Source organism: Xiphophorus maculatus, chromosome 23, assembly GCF_002775205.1.
Source record: "Xiphophorus maculatus strain JP 163 A chromosome 23, X_maculatus-5.0-male, whole genome shotgun sequence".
Classification (NCBI taxonomy): Eukaryota; Metazoa; Chordata; class Actinopteri; order Cyprinodontiformes; family Poeciliidae; genus Xiphophorus; species Xiphophorus maculatus.
The window spans coordinates 26,508,302-26,521,437 of NC_036465.1; the positions used below are offsets into that span (position 1 = coordinate 26,508,302).

Here is a 13,136-nt window from a genome sequence, read left to right on the forward strand (position 1 = left end):
TCGTAAAAACAAAACAGGCTGATTCATGTAAAAGCAGCTCCTGCCTGCTGCTAAGTACAGTGGAGAACATGTGATGCTTTGGGATCGTTTCTCTTCCAAAGCCCAGGAGAAACTTGTGGCAAAATAAAAACTGCAGACGCTAGAGGAAATGGTGGGTTATCATTGGCTGTTTCAGCAGGATAATGATTCTAAAACATGTGGTCTGATCAATATCTATATGGCTCACACGACATGAAATTAACCTTCCTACAAGGTTAACTCACAGCTAAGACCTAAATCCCGTAAAAAAACATCTTAAGTCAGAATAAAAGGAGACCTTTGACCCTGTGGTGTTCTCTTGGCAAGCAGAGGTTAAATCCTGGAAGGTAGGGGTAAAAAAAAGAATAATTTTGTAATAAAAACACTCATTTCTTAGATTCCTTACTGAATAAATTGCAGAAATTAAGCAATAGATTATTCTGGTGCTATAAAAGAAAAATAAGTCTATAGGTTATGGAGTCCCAAAAGTGCAGAGTGAGCAGTATTAATAGAATAAGAGCTTCTGTAATTTGTGTGTGCTACACTTTTGTCTTATTAGCCAAAATATACTGTCTAAATATAATCACAAATATGTGAAGAATAAAGTATTTGATTTTTGCTCTTAGATTCTACTTTAATTTAGTCAAATTCAAGTATATGTTATGCAAATTACCGACAGTCATAATTTGCAGAACTGCAACCACTAGATGGCGGCAAAAATCATCTAAATATGAACCTGAAACATGTTGAATTTACTTAAACAGGCACTTATGGTATATGTTCATCACACTGGCTGTGTGCTGGTTTGAAAAGTGATAAAAACAGACTTGAAAAGAAGGATCGTACCACAGAACAGCTAGTCTCTTCTCCAAGACGGTGGCCGAGTGGCTGGTGAAGTTCTTCAACCTCATGGCGTACCTGCAGGAACGAGAAGCTCGTCACTCCTGGTGTTTACAGATTCACTTCAGGAAAGTGCAGATGCACAAAACTGAATAAAAGAGTTTTTCCAGAATCATTTGTAGCAAACCATCAAGCAAAAACACGACTTTTCATCCGAAAAGGATATTTAAGAAGTCACTTCTTTGCTCTTTATTGATCTTTGAAGACAAATTCTCATCATTTCCACAATCATCCTCCTTACGGAGCAGCCAAAGGTGAAGCCACCAATCTGCTCCTTCCAGCGACTCCGTGTCTTGCTCGAGGACACTTCAGCGCGACGGATGAGTGCAGATGAGCGGATCTTGAACCCCAGCTCTCAAGCTAAATGGCTGCCTCCCTCTTCACGGCCCCGCGCCTCTCAGACCGCGCCGCTCATTTATTATTCGCCGTTAGCTCTCTCTGAGTTGCACTCGCCGGCTTCACACGCTGGTAGCGCTCAAAGGGCCGAACCCTGAGATCTGGCTAATTTACACAGATTAGCAACCTTGTATGTGTGTGAAGGGCTGGAACACAACAAAAAAGACTCAGAGCTGAAGAGTCCAGCTGGTTGCATGTAGGCATGCATGCTAAATTAGTGCTCCTTAAAAAGGCATTGCTTTAATTTGCCATTTGCCAAATTTACACGGCCACAGGACTTTATGAGAGCCATTTCATCAGGTAGGAAAGAATCACTTGTTGCTATAAATTATGTGTATTCATTTTGCAATACAAAAAAAAATCTGATTGTAACTGTACCACTGGACACTCCAGCAGTACTTCATTTTATTTCCTGCTTATTGCATTAGAAACTCCAAACAATGTCCAAGTGTTCCAGGTAAACAGACGAGTTATTGTAAATCGGCCCAGATTAACTTTGGGAAATGAGCCATTGAATGTTGCTAAGTTAGCAATAATTACTCCAGTGTTGCCATCTTAGCGACGTTGTCGTTCAATTTTGCAACTTTTCAGACAAAACATTCGGTATCAGTCAAAATCAGCCAGTCAGGTTTTTTAAAGATCGGTGAACTAGTTATTATAGACAAATAAACCATAAAACAAAGTGAATCCCAATAAAAGGGATGGAGAATAAAGTGTGGATAGCAAAGGTCCATCCAACTGGCCAAAGATAGGACTTTAAAGATAAAATCCCTTTAACTCAAACATTTCCTGACTCCCGTTGGTTTCTTTCTGTCGTTGAGCCGTACCTGATGAGCTCCACCGTCTCTGAGTACATGGTGTACGGCGACTTGGCCTCCAGTGGATCTCGCTCCATGGCGTTCCCGCACTCTATGAAGGAGAGGGCGCCGTCTGCGTAGTTCACTGCTTTCCCAAATTTGTCCGTCTGCGGAGCACGGAGGAGGAAGGTGACAGAGAAGAAATGCCGGAGAAGACAGAAGAGGCAAGAGTCGGAATGAGCGACGTCTCGGCAGCGCCGCGGCCTTCGCTTTGAATAATCTTCCACTAAGATGCAAATCCCCCGATAAATCTGAGGAAACGATGCGTACACGTAGCATAAATAACAATTTCAATAAATCTGACTTCATTGTTTGCGGAGGATTCGATAATTCTTTTGATATTGTTTAATCCTGCAGACATCATCACTCTTTGAGCACAACCCCCCCTTGCAGACAAACGCTGTAATAAATAACACAAATTATAGCGTGCAGACCTCGATGCTAAATAGATTTGCATTGTGCAGAGACTGAAAGCCGGTATATGATTACAGTATACTAAACACTGTGTACTTTGAAACCCATCTAACACTGTCTGAGCCTGATTGTGGATCATTCCCTGATTGATTTTCAGCAAAGCGTGGAGCCGTTCAACATCTTACCAAAGCGTCGGCCTTGTGCTTCAGCCTCTTTGCTTCCTGCATGTAGTACTCTGCACTGTGGACTCTGGAAAACAACAAAAACAAAGAACACAACTCGTGTCTGCACAGACCGGCATCCAAACAGAAAGGCTGGACTCCTCCGGAATGATGGGGGGATTTACATAATCACCAGCTCCACAGAAGCCTGCTTGTGTACACACACCTCAGGCTCGGTGTAACCTTATAACGACAGCAAAACACGCTTCATGAATAACGCAGAGGCAAGAAAATAAGTACGGAGATGGATCGCCTGTCCACATTTGAACAGAGCTGGACTAGCGTTGATGTGGTTAAAGCTGCTACATGATATCTACAGGCCATATTCTGGCTCTTGTTCAGGAGACGGTAAGAAAGAAGGAAATCTCACTCACAACCGAGGGTGAAGGTTCTTGTTTTGTCGAACTAGCAGACGATACTGTATACTGTCACTTTCCTAAAATAATGACCTAAACAATTTTTTTTACCAAAAGTGATGTTGACAAAAACATCACATCCTTTTTATTGCAAAAATTAATTTAGCCAAAAAAAAAAAAAATCCTTTTGGCAAAAACTGGCTCAAGTGTGACGATATTTTGATTTTGATCCAATACCTAATATTTTCATGGCCAGTATTGCCGACACGATACTTTTTGTTACTTAAGTTTGATACTTCAAACTTTTAACATTTAGGTGTTTTTGTGGTTTTTCCTTTGAATTATATTGTTAAAACTTTAGAAAGAATTTTGAACCACGTCTGCAAAATACTTTAATAACATCTTAAGATAAACAGAAACAACAGGGCAGCAAAACAAGTTTGTGTGCATTTTTTCCAAAAATAAACAAAATGCAAAATATTATCTGATGAAAGAAAATCAAAAATGAAATGTTTGTGGTAGAACACATCACAAACAAAAATTACAATTTCATAATGGAATCTGAAACTAAAGTATTAATTTTACCACATTGGTATCGATTGATACTGGTATCGACTTGGTATCGATATATCGGGTTTTAGACATCGGGTCACACCACAGCTTAGGATGATGGTTGATCAACTCCAAAGCGCCTCTTGCAGCCCCAGGCCACAGGTTGTAGACCCCTGGGCTACAGTGAGACTTGACAAAGGAAAATGTGTCTTTATTTAATAGTGGAGACGGTTTAAGATGTGTTGAATTGAATGAGATGTTCATCAGGATGTTGCCCAACTTTCCTGCTGACCTGTGTTTTTCTTTCCAATACTCTCCTATAAACCCCGGAGGTCTTCACAGAACAACTGGTTTTATCTTGTACACCAGTGGGCCACACTTAGCAGCCAGGGTAAATCTGGGTTTTATTTAGGGGGATCAATGTTCAGAGGTCTGAAATGTGCTGCTTTTTGTTTGTTTTATAAAATTCCAATAAATTAAATTGCAGTTTGTGGTTTTAAAGTGACATAATGAGAAAAAATCCAAGAGCTACACTGAAACAAACAAACAAAAAAAATCTTGCCAAGTATTTTTGGTCTAGTTTCCAATGCTACAAATGAAATAATCTACCAGTGAAACTAGTAATTTATTATCAATATTACTGAATTATTGACTTAAGCTCCTATATCTCGATGAAAAGCTTAGTCTTATTTTAAGTGTACCAAGATGTTTGCACTGGAAACATGACCAGAAATACTAAAATGTAGAATTTTTGCAGCTGCTTCTGTAAGGCTCTGCTCATGGAAAACCTGCTTCCTTCTGTCTAGCAGACAGTGTTCCGCTTTGCCTCAGTTTTCCAGATGAAACTGTCTTTACAGGAGAGCAGCTAATATGCTAGCATGTTGCTGAACTCTCATATTTGAGCGCGAGCGTCTACTTACGTGTCGGTGAACGACAGTCTCGGCCTTCGCGGTTCGGACTGGTCCATCATCGCCTCGGACCACACCTCGGCGTCCGAGTGGCCGTTGGCATGGTAACCATCTCCGCCAGGTTTATCGCAGTGGGAGTCCATGTCCTGAGGCGGAGAGTCCATTGATATTCATAGTTTCGACAATAAAAACCTGCATGACAAGTAGCTGGCCACTTAAACGCTACCGTTCTCCTTCCACTTAGTTTTAACGGCGCAGCCACATTACCGCTCTCTGAGTGTGCCATTAAACTTACAGGTCCTGCATTATCAGGACGTGAATAAATCCAGGCCATTTCATGTTCGCTGACATACAGGGGAACACTTACCCCGCCGTTTCTAGCGTGCGCCGTCGCCTTCCCTTCGCCCCGTCGGTGTCTGTGCGACGAGGCGGCGGCAGAGGACGCCGAGCAGGGCAGCATCCCCACCGCACCGGCCTCCTCGGCGAGAAAGGGGCCGCCGTCGCAGGCACGCTTGCGGGGGGGCTCATCGGACAGCGGCGAAAGCAGCGGGGGCAGCAGCTTGTCGTCACGCCGCCGGGTCTGCTTCCTGTTCAGAGAGCCGCTGAGCGCCAGCAACAAAGATGACAAAGATTAATTCATACGTTCTTATTTTATTACTGGTTCACTTGTGTTTATGTATTGAAAAAAAACAACAACAAAAAAATCTGTTTTATGAGTGTAAAAAACTTTACACCCCAAATCCATTTCAAGACAAGCGTGAGACACTGAATACATCCTGTGATTGTGAAGTTTAGCATAGCTAGCATAGCACGAAACTAAAAAGTTTCTGACAAGAAACAGACTGAAGGTACTGAGAAGACATGAGATAGAAATTATGCTGAAATAATGTAGCAATTATTAAATGGTGAGGAAAAAAACATTCTAGAAGTCGATGTTTCTTTACATATTTTTTTAGCTTTGCCTGTGGGTTTGTAAAGGCGGCGTACAGCCGGAAGCCAACGTTTGGGGGAACACAGCGTGGAACAGCAGCAGCTTAAACGAACCTGGAGGAGAAAACCCAGAGTGGAAAAACTCCTGGAGGAGCTTAAAACAACCAGACAAAACTTCTCTCATCATCAGTCTGACTTCTCCTCACTGGACCAGTCAAAGTCATCCAGAGATTTAAATATCACATTTGGAAAACCGTTTCACGGCTTCTGTAACTGTTCTTTTCCTCCCCTTGCTGCACATTCCTGATTATTCCCTCAGCCGCCTCGTTGGAGCTCCGGTGACTCATATTGTTTGCAACACAAGTGATAATATTTTTATGTTTTTCCTCTCCCTGGAAACTCTGGGGGGTTTGATGCAGCTAGAAAGTTGCTGAGCTCACAGAACAGGGCCCCAGGCACCGACATTAGAGATGATATACAAAATAAGGCAGACAAAGACTAATTACTTGCAGTAGAGAGAGAGTGTGTGTGTGTGCGTGTGTGTGTGGATATTTGAGGATGTGTGTATGCCTTTGTGCCTGTGTGCAGCATAACTGATGTGTGTTTTGGAAATACTAATTTGCATGCGTAAGGTGTTAAGTTTTCTCCTCCCTAACAGGATATTTTTCTCTCTCCTTATACCTTGTTGAGTTATATATTCACAGTAATATATGGCTTCATGATCAACAAGCTCTTTTATTGCTCTTTTGTTCCCAACACTGAGACAGATCTAATATGAAAAGAGACAAAGCTGCTTCATTTTTATATATGGGCGAGTGTGGGGAGGTTCAAACCAACTCTGCCTTAAGTGAGAATATAATTCTGCCCCATGTTAAATCATTAACTGTGACTAGTCAGTTCAGTTTTAGTCACCACACCCAGGCTGATTATTTTAAGACTTAAAAATGTAGAAACTGCTTAACCTGGACCTGTCTGACAACCTGAAGTAGGCAAAGAGAAGCTTCCTAGGAGAGGCCTACACACTGAACGCTCACAGGAGGGCTGGGCAAGATGGACTTCAAATTTTAGTGCAATATTTTGGGGTACTATTGTGATAAAGCTAAAGATCATTATAAAAAGAAAAATCTATATAATTTTTTAGACAACTATATGGTTGTGACTTTATGGCAAAGGAAGTATAGTGGCACAAATCCAAATACTGTTCTTGAAAAATACTCCCATTTACAATAAGCTGCAGGATGAAACTTGCTCAAAAAGAGTGTGGTTTATATCACTAGCTGATGCTACATGGTGAGCGTTGAGGTGCTATCTTAGGTTTGAATAACTTCGCTAATAGGCTAACTCCTTTTAGCACAACTTGAACACATTGCCAGTGTTTTCCAGAGTCTCATCAGATTATTTCTTTAAAAAGTTTCCCCTAATGGGCCAAGAGTAGCAGCCTTGTTGTCCATCGTTGTCCGTGGATGTTGTCAGATTTACAGGCGTACCAGAAATGTGCAAATACAAAGGTTCCACTTTCGCACATAAAAAAACCCCAAACAAACAGACCAACATGCAATTAATCACGTTAAAATTTTTTTACACGTTAAAATGTATACAACTATTTAACTGAACTGCTCCATGCATCCTGCCTGATTTGGAAAGGTGATCATCTGAACCATTTAAGTGAGATCACGACGGGGAAAACATGTTTTACTTTTAAGTTCTTCACATTTCATCTCCAGTTGTAAAACCGCACTGCGATGTTTTCCTGAGGTCGATCTGAATCCTTCCTGAGTATCAGAGTGATCAGTCCAGCCAGGGAAACACCTGCCAAACGTCGCAGGAAGCTGCTGACCGAGCCTGATGTTCAGCTTTCGCAGCTTTCCACCGAAAAGCCTCCCGGATGATAAACAGAGGGAGGCGACAATCACACAGTGTCACAGGTTCAACCCCCGGTCACCCCGTCCTCCTCTCCCGCGCCTCTTTAAGCCCCAGATGCTATAAAAATATTTCCTCTGTAGCTGTCACACAGGCGCTTATTTACAGCGACAGGCGGCCTAGTCTGTTTTTAAATAATTCACACGGAGAGCTGGAATTCACGCTTTGTCATTCCTGTGTCACATTGTGAATGAAAGTCGCCTTGTGTGGCAGCTTCATTGGTGCAGCGAGAAATATGAAGCGCTGCCAAAAAGACCCGCTCAGCATTAAAGTCATCGGATAACCTCTCTCTCCCCTGGGGATGGCTTGCTCAGTACGGGGAACAGACAGAGAGCGCTGTCTTCCAGTTCACACCAATCGCTAACACACCACAGATGACGCCTATGACAGAAGGTGTCATCTGTGGCGAAGCCTCTTTACACCACAAGAGCAGTTAAAACAAGGAGCCGAGGACCTGAGCTCAGAACGAGGGAGCCCAGGCGGCAGGGACTGAAGTACGATGAGAAACTTGGGTTGCTTTTTGTTTTCTGGAGGAAAGTAAAAGTGAAGCCCAAAAGAACAAAAAAACAAAACAATGTTGTTTATTCTCATCCAACTGAATGTGGCAAAAGGCTTTTAAAAAACTGTAAGAAGCTGATTTGAGAAGTACTGGTTTGGTACAACAGAGTACAGAATTAGAGATGCACAGATATGGACATTTGGGCTGATATTGATATCTGATGTTTTGGCCTGTAGCATGTGATAAATCAATTAATCACATGATAAATTAAAGTGACCTCAATAACCTTAATTTGCATGATTTACTGTTTTTTCTTTGTCCTGTCTACCAACTAACTGGTTGTTAAAAGTCTTCAGTCTGGTGTTGTGGAGACGACATAATACTCTAGTTTGATATTTAAATGTGTTAAATGTTCATTACAATTTAAAGTTTATTCATCTTTGAGAATGTGTTCTTGCCATTTCCATTATATTACTTGAAAATGGTCTCAAAATAACTATCTTATCGTTTATCGCAATAACTTCTGGGACAATTTATCATCCCGTAAAATTTGTTATCATGACTGACCTACCAATGTTATTATTTTTGTTATGACTGCAAATCGATAATTACCTATATTACATATATTCTATACATCGGATACATTTTCCTGCCCTTTCTAAACTGTGAAACAACGACCACACCATTGATATTACTTCTCTGCTTCTTTTAAACGCCGACAGTCCGGCGCTAACTTACTGTCATGGTGACCAAACAAAAACCACATGAACATCCCCCTCCAGAAACAAACAGCAACAAGATGGAAATAAACATTGCTTGTTAATATCGACTCAGTTTGACTCATCAGACCAATACTGATATGTTAAAAAGAGAGGCCGATATTGTTAATGTCGATAATCGTCCCCATGTAGTATAGTTCAGATTTGCAGAGTTTATTTGACCTTCACTACTTGTTTGTGTCTGAATTTGCCTTTATCTATTTAAATTAGATTAAAATTTACCACAATCTTTAGTTTGTAAAAGTCATAGTTATTGTAGTTAATATGAGCATCTCTTAACTTTTAGCACTTTTAATCATCACACCTCATAGCTTTACATCAGTTTTGCTTTTTGTGTGAGTTATTTTCCCTAATAAATGTCAGCTTGTCTGTAAGCTGGGGGCCCAAACCTGAGGACCAGCAGTAGTACATAGGTGCTCCTAACTGATGGATTGATTGATTGATTGATTGATGGATGGATTGATGTCTGGTGTTCCCACATCAGAACTTACTCTGCAGAGCCGCTCTTGTGGTTGTGTATTGGAGAGATGCATGGTGGGAGGAGCAGGCAGTCTTTGTCCAGGCGCAGCTTCTGATTACACTTGACCGATGATTCTCCGTGGTCCAACTGGGAACAGAGGACAGGGACGGTGGGTTAGCTGAGAAACGACTCAACGGTTTGGGGATTAACATGGCCGTAGTTTAATCCATGTCGGCACCTTGTGTTTCCTCTTGCTCTTGCTGTTGTGTTTTTCTGTGGGAGCCACCATGTTTGCGGCCGCCAGCCTTCTGTGTTTACCTCCGCTCTCCAGTCTCTCCGTCCTCCCAGCCAGCCTGGGATTACCCTGTTCCTGCCCAGGGGGGTTATCTAGTACCCCTATGCCCTGACTAATCTTCTCTCGGTCCCTCGCCACAGTCCTCTCCCTATCCCCAAATCTCTCCCTGTCCTCTCTGTCAGTCTGCCTCTCCCGCTCTCCTTGCCTTTCTTTGTCCTTCACTAAATGCCCATTTTCTTCTTCTTGTCTCTCCCCTTTCGTCAGCTTCTGCCTCTCCCTGTCCCTCCCCGCGTTCCCTTCCCGGTCTACAACTCCGATCCTGGCTCTTTCCCCCGCCGTCTGCCCCGGCACCCTGCTGAGGAAGCTCAAGTCGATTTTCACCCACAAACTCTGAACCTCGTGATATTCCCTCAGAGGGGACAGAGCCATGTCGTGTCCCGAGTTTGACGGCGGTGACGCAGGCTCCGCATCCTTCCCCTGCCCTCCGGACCCTCCAGGATCTGGAACCGAGTTCCCAAAGGAAGCACCTATGTTGCTGATGCTCAGCAGGTTGCCGTTGCTGACTACGCCGACGTCGTCTTTGACTCGGAGTCCAGTTCCGGCGAACGTGCCCAGACTTCCCGCCCCTGTGGCAGAGCCGAGGCACGGGAGCAAAGGCGCGTGGTTGTGCGCGTTGACCAGCATATGGGCGCTGATGGCCGAGCGCGTCGCCTGGGCTGGCAGAGACGGGATCTTGGTGGCTTCCTCGCCGTCCGACTGGCATTCCGACGAGGAGGAGGAGGAATCCGTTTCGATGAATTCCCTGGACTTCGGTGTGATTTTGGTGCTGGGACCTCTGTGTTTCCTCTTATCCTATTACATGGATCAACAGCAAAAACAAAACAAAAGAGCAGAGGGACATTTAGTCAGTCATATGAAATCCCACATAGTTTCACTCATTTCCCTCGGAGCAGGCATGTCAAACTCATTTCATTTTGGCTCACATTAAGATCATGAATGTTCTCAAAGGGACAGTTGTGCCAGAATTTATTGATAAAACTCAATAACTGCTAAAATATTTACAAACAGCTATCTCTGCATTCAATCAGTACTTCTTCAAGGGGCAGTGTCATGTAAAAAAATTAAAGTTTTTAACTTTTTGTCATGTTATCATTTTATTCTCTCTTCAAAAACATTGCTGGAGTGTTGCCTTGATTCTTTCGTGCATGTTTGAGAAAGCACATAATAGTGCTGCAATCTGTTAATTTTGCATGAGAAACCGATAGATGTCATTTGGAAGTTTACAGATTAAAATGCTTCAATACAATAATATCAGTTATCTTGGAGGTTGTATTTTATATGTCCCTCTGGAGTCTAGAGGAACATTTAAAAATCCTGACCGTCTTAGAAAAGAGACCCGGCCTCAGTGATTGACCCTCTGAAACAATCCGACTCATTTACCACGAATTGATGCCCTCCTAAACTCCCCAACAAAAGAGATCTGCTGTAGACAAACATTATAATCAAAAACAAAGACTGTAACTGGATCACCAAACGTGATAATATCATGCAAATTATGCGGCACAAGTTGCCAGCTTGTTCTACTAATCTGTGAAGTGAAAAGAAACATGCTTTGGCTGCGTGACTCCGGATGTCACCGGCGTTCAGCGCGCACGTGTCACACAGCCGAGCGGGCGGCCGTCTGTTTGGCACATGCAAATTAAAAGATGCGTCTAAATGTTTCTTATCTACCAGCTCCTTCACAGATGAGTTTGCTTTTGTTTAGAAGGAAAGCTCGTTTATGAATCCTCGCTGCTTTGAGTTGAGATTTTTGTCTCCTGTGAAAGCAACAAAGCAAACACAGGCTGCACTTTTATGACAAAGATGTAGAACTTTGCTGCGCTTAATGTATTAAAAGTTTCAAACTTTGGATATTTTAAGGTTTTGTCACTTTAGGACCACAAATATCTGTGTATTTTATTGGCAGTTTTGGATCATAGACAAGTTGTACTGAAGTATTGCAGAAATTATTTTCTAACTTTTTGGCAGCTTCCCTGTCCCAGCTGAAGAAATTCAAATGCAAGTTTTATCTGTATGTAGTTGAATCTTGCATCATCATTTTAGAATTATAGTAGAAATGAAGCCTCAAAAAGTTATTTATTCTCAAAAAAAACTAACTAAAAAACTTTTTATCTAAAATCGTTGAAGATTTAGGCGTGCGTTCATTTTTCTTTATGAATACATCCAAGTTATTGAAAACAAAACTGGTGCAACATGTTTAACATGTCAGTGTTTAATCACCAAAAACCTTAACACTGGCTGCTTTTACAGTCACTCAACACAAAATTGTGCAGCTGTAATTATGAAAGTAAATTAGCTTAACGGAAACGCAGCAATTTAGAAAAACTTCTTCAGATAAAGAGTTTTTAGGATGAGCCGTATCAAAATGAGAGTATCTTGCAAAGCTGCAGTGGAAAAACTTTTCTTTGCGTCAAACAGGTTGCATGACCAACAACAGGATGTTACTACTGGAGGAAAAGACAAAGGAGACGACAGGAAGTGGTAGGAAGATGATGGTGAAGTAATTTTTAATGACTTATCACATGATCAGGTTTATTCACATGAGATTCTTATTTAATGAAAACGTTGAATTGCAAAATTGTTTTTGACATTAGTGGAATGTTGACAAAGTTTTGTGCAAATTTGTTATGGAAATGCAGCTAATGACTCCTGATTTATCATGCCAATTAATTTTTTTGTAACGATTCAGCAAAACCTTTTTTCTGTCTCTTCATCTGCATAAATCCTGGTTGAGCCACGTAACTAAAGCTATGATCTACGATTCTCATTTGAAAATGCCATCTTCATGCTGGAAACCAAAGCGTTTCCGTCAGAATGCGTGAACAATTTGCTACACATGCCGGACCCGGTGCTGAGTTTTCCAGATGTTGGAAAGCGGCGGTGAAGCGTTTTGAGCGACGAGCCGACGCTGACCTGGTTCACAGTGACAGCAGGAAGAGGTGCGGGGGTCTGCTGCAGCGCTGCTGGTGGAGTGGCTGAACTGGTGGCGCTGCGAGGCTCTTTCCTCGGGGCCGTCTTCCCGCTGAGAGGCTTCCCCCGCAGCCTGGGGGGGTTCTGGTGCTCCAGGAGAGGCGGGGGCAACAGGTCCTTCTCTCTCGCCACAGGGCTAGTTAGAGGAGACACAAACAACAGGAAGCGCGGCGCGCCGAGTTAAGATCAAGCCGGCAGCAAGGTGCAGCGACCCCGGTTACTGATTGCTGACAAACAGCTGAGCAGAATGTTTGCCTGGGCTAACTCCAGGGGGCGAATGGGTGTTCGAAATGGAAAACTAGATAAATAAATAAATGCAACGGGGTGAAATAATTGAAAACAGCATGTGTTTAACTGAACTAGTCGGGAAGTTTAGGATGCAAGAAAGGAGAGGAACAAGAGAGTAAGGGAGAGAAATGGGAAAGGAAACGGGAAAGTGGTTTTGTTCTGCTAATTGGCCTGAAGTCGAGCTGAGCAACGAGTTCAACGTTGGTTCCACTAAATCCACTGTGGGAAATTACAGTCCTGAAAACCTCAGACTAAATATTAATCCACTACATTACGCTTTGCACACACTCATCATCTGCAATCATTTCCTTGG

At 42.5% G+C, this 13,136-nt stretch overlaps 1 protein-coding gene across 2 annotated transcripts in view; it reads right to left on the reverse strand.

Moving 5' to 3' along the window:
- aff2 (AF4/FMR2 family member 2) overlaps positions 1-13,136 on the reverse strand; it is a 204,845-nt gene that overhangs the window by 8,138 nt on the left and 183,571 nt on the right. For both annotated transcript variants that reach the window (XM_023328782.1, XM_023328781.1), the window contains exons 15-22: positions 12,479-12,671; positions 9,449-10,357; positions 9,242-9,357; positions 4,990-5,224; positions 4,635-4,768; positions 2,771-2,834; positions 2,142-2,278; positions 865-936 (exon numbers count right to left, since the gene is read on the reverse strand). In XM_023328782.1, the coding sequence (XP_023184550.1) occupies positions 865-936; positions 2,142-2,278; positions 2,771-2,834; positions 4,635-4,768; positions 4,990-5,224; positions 9,242-9,357; positions 9,449-10,357; positions 12,479-12,671 (1,860 nt within the window). The remainder of the gene's footprint in view (positions 1-864; positions 937-2,141; positions 2,279-2,770; positions 2,835-4,634; positions 4,769-4,989; positions 5,225-9,241; positions 9,358-9,448; positions 10,358-12,478; positions 12,672-13,136) is intronic.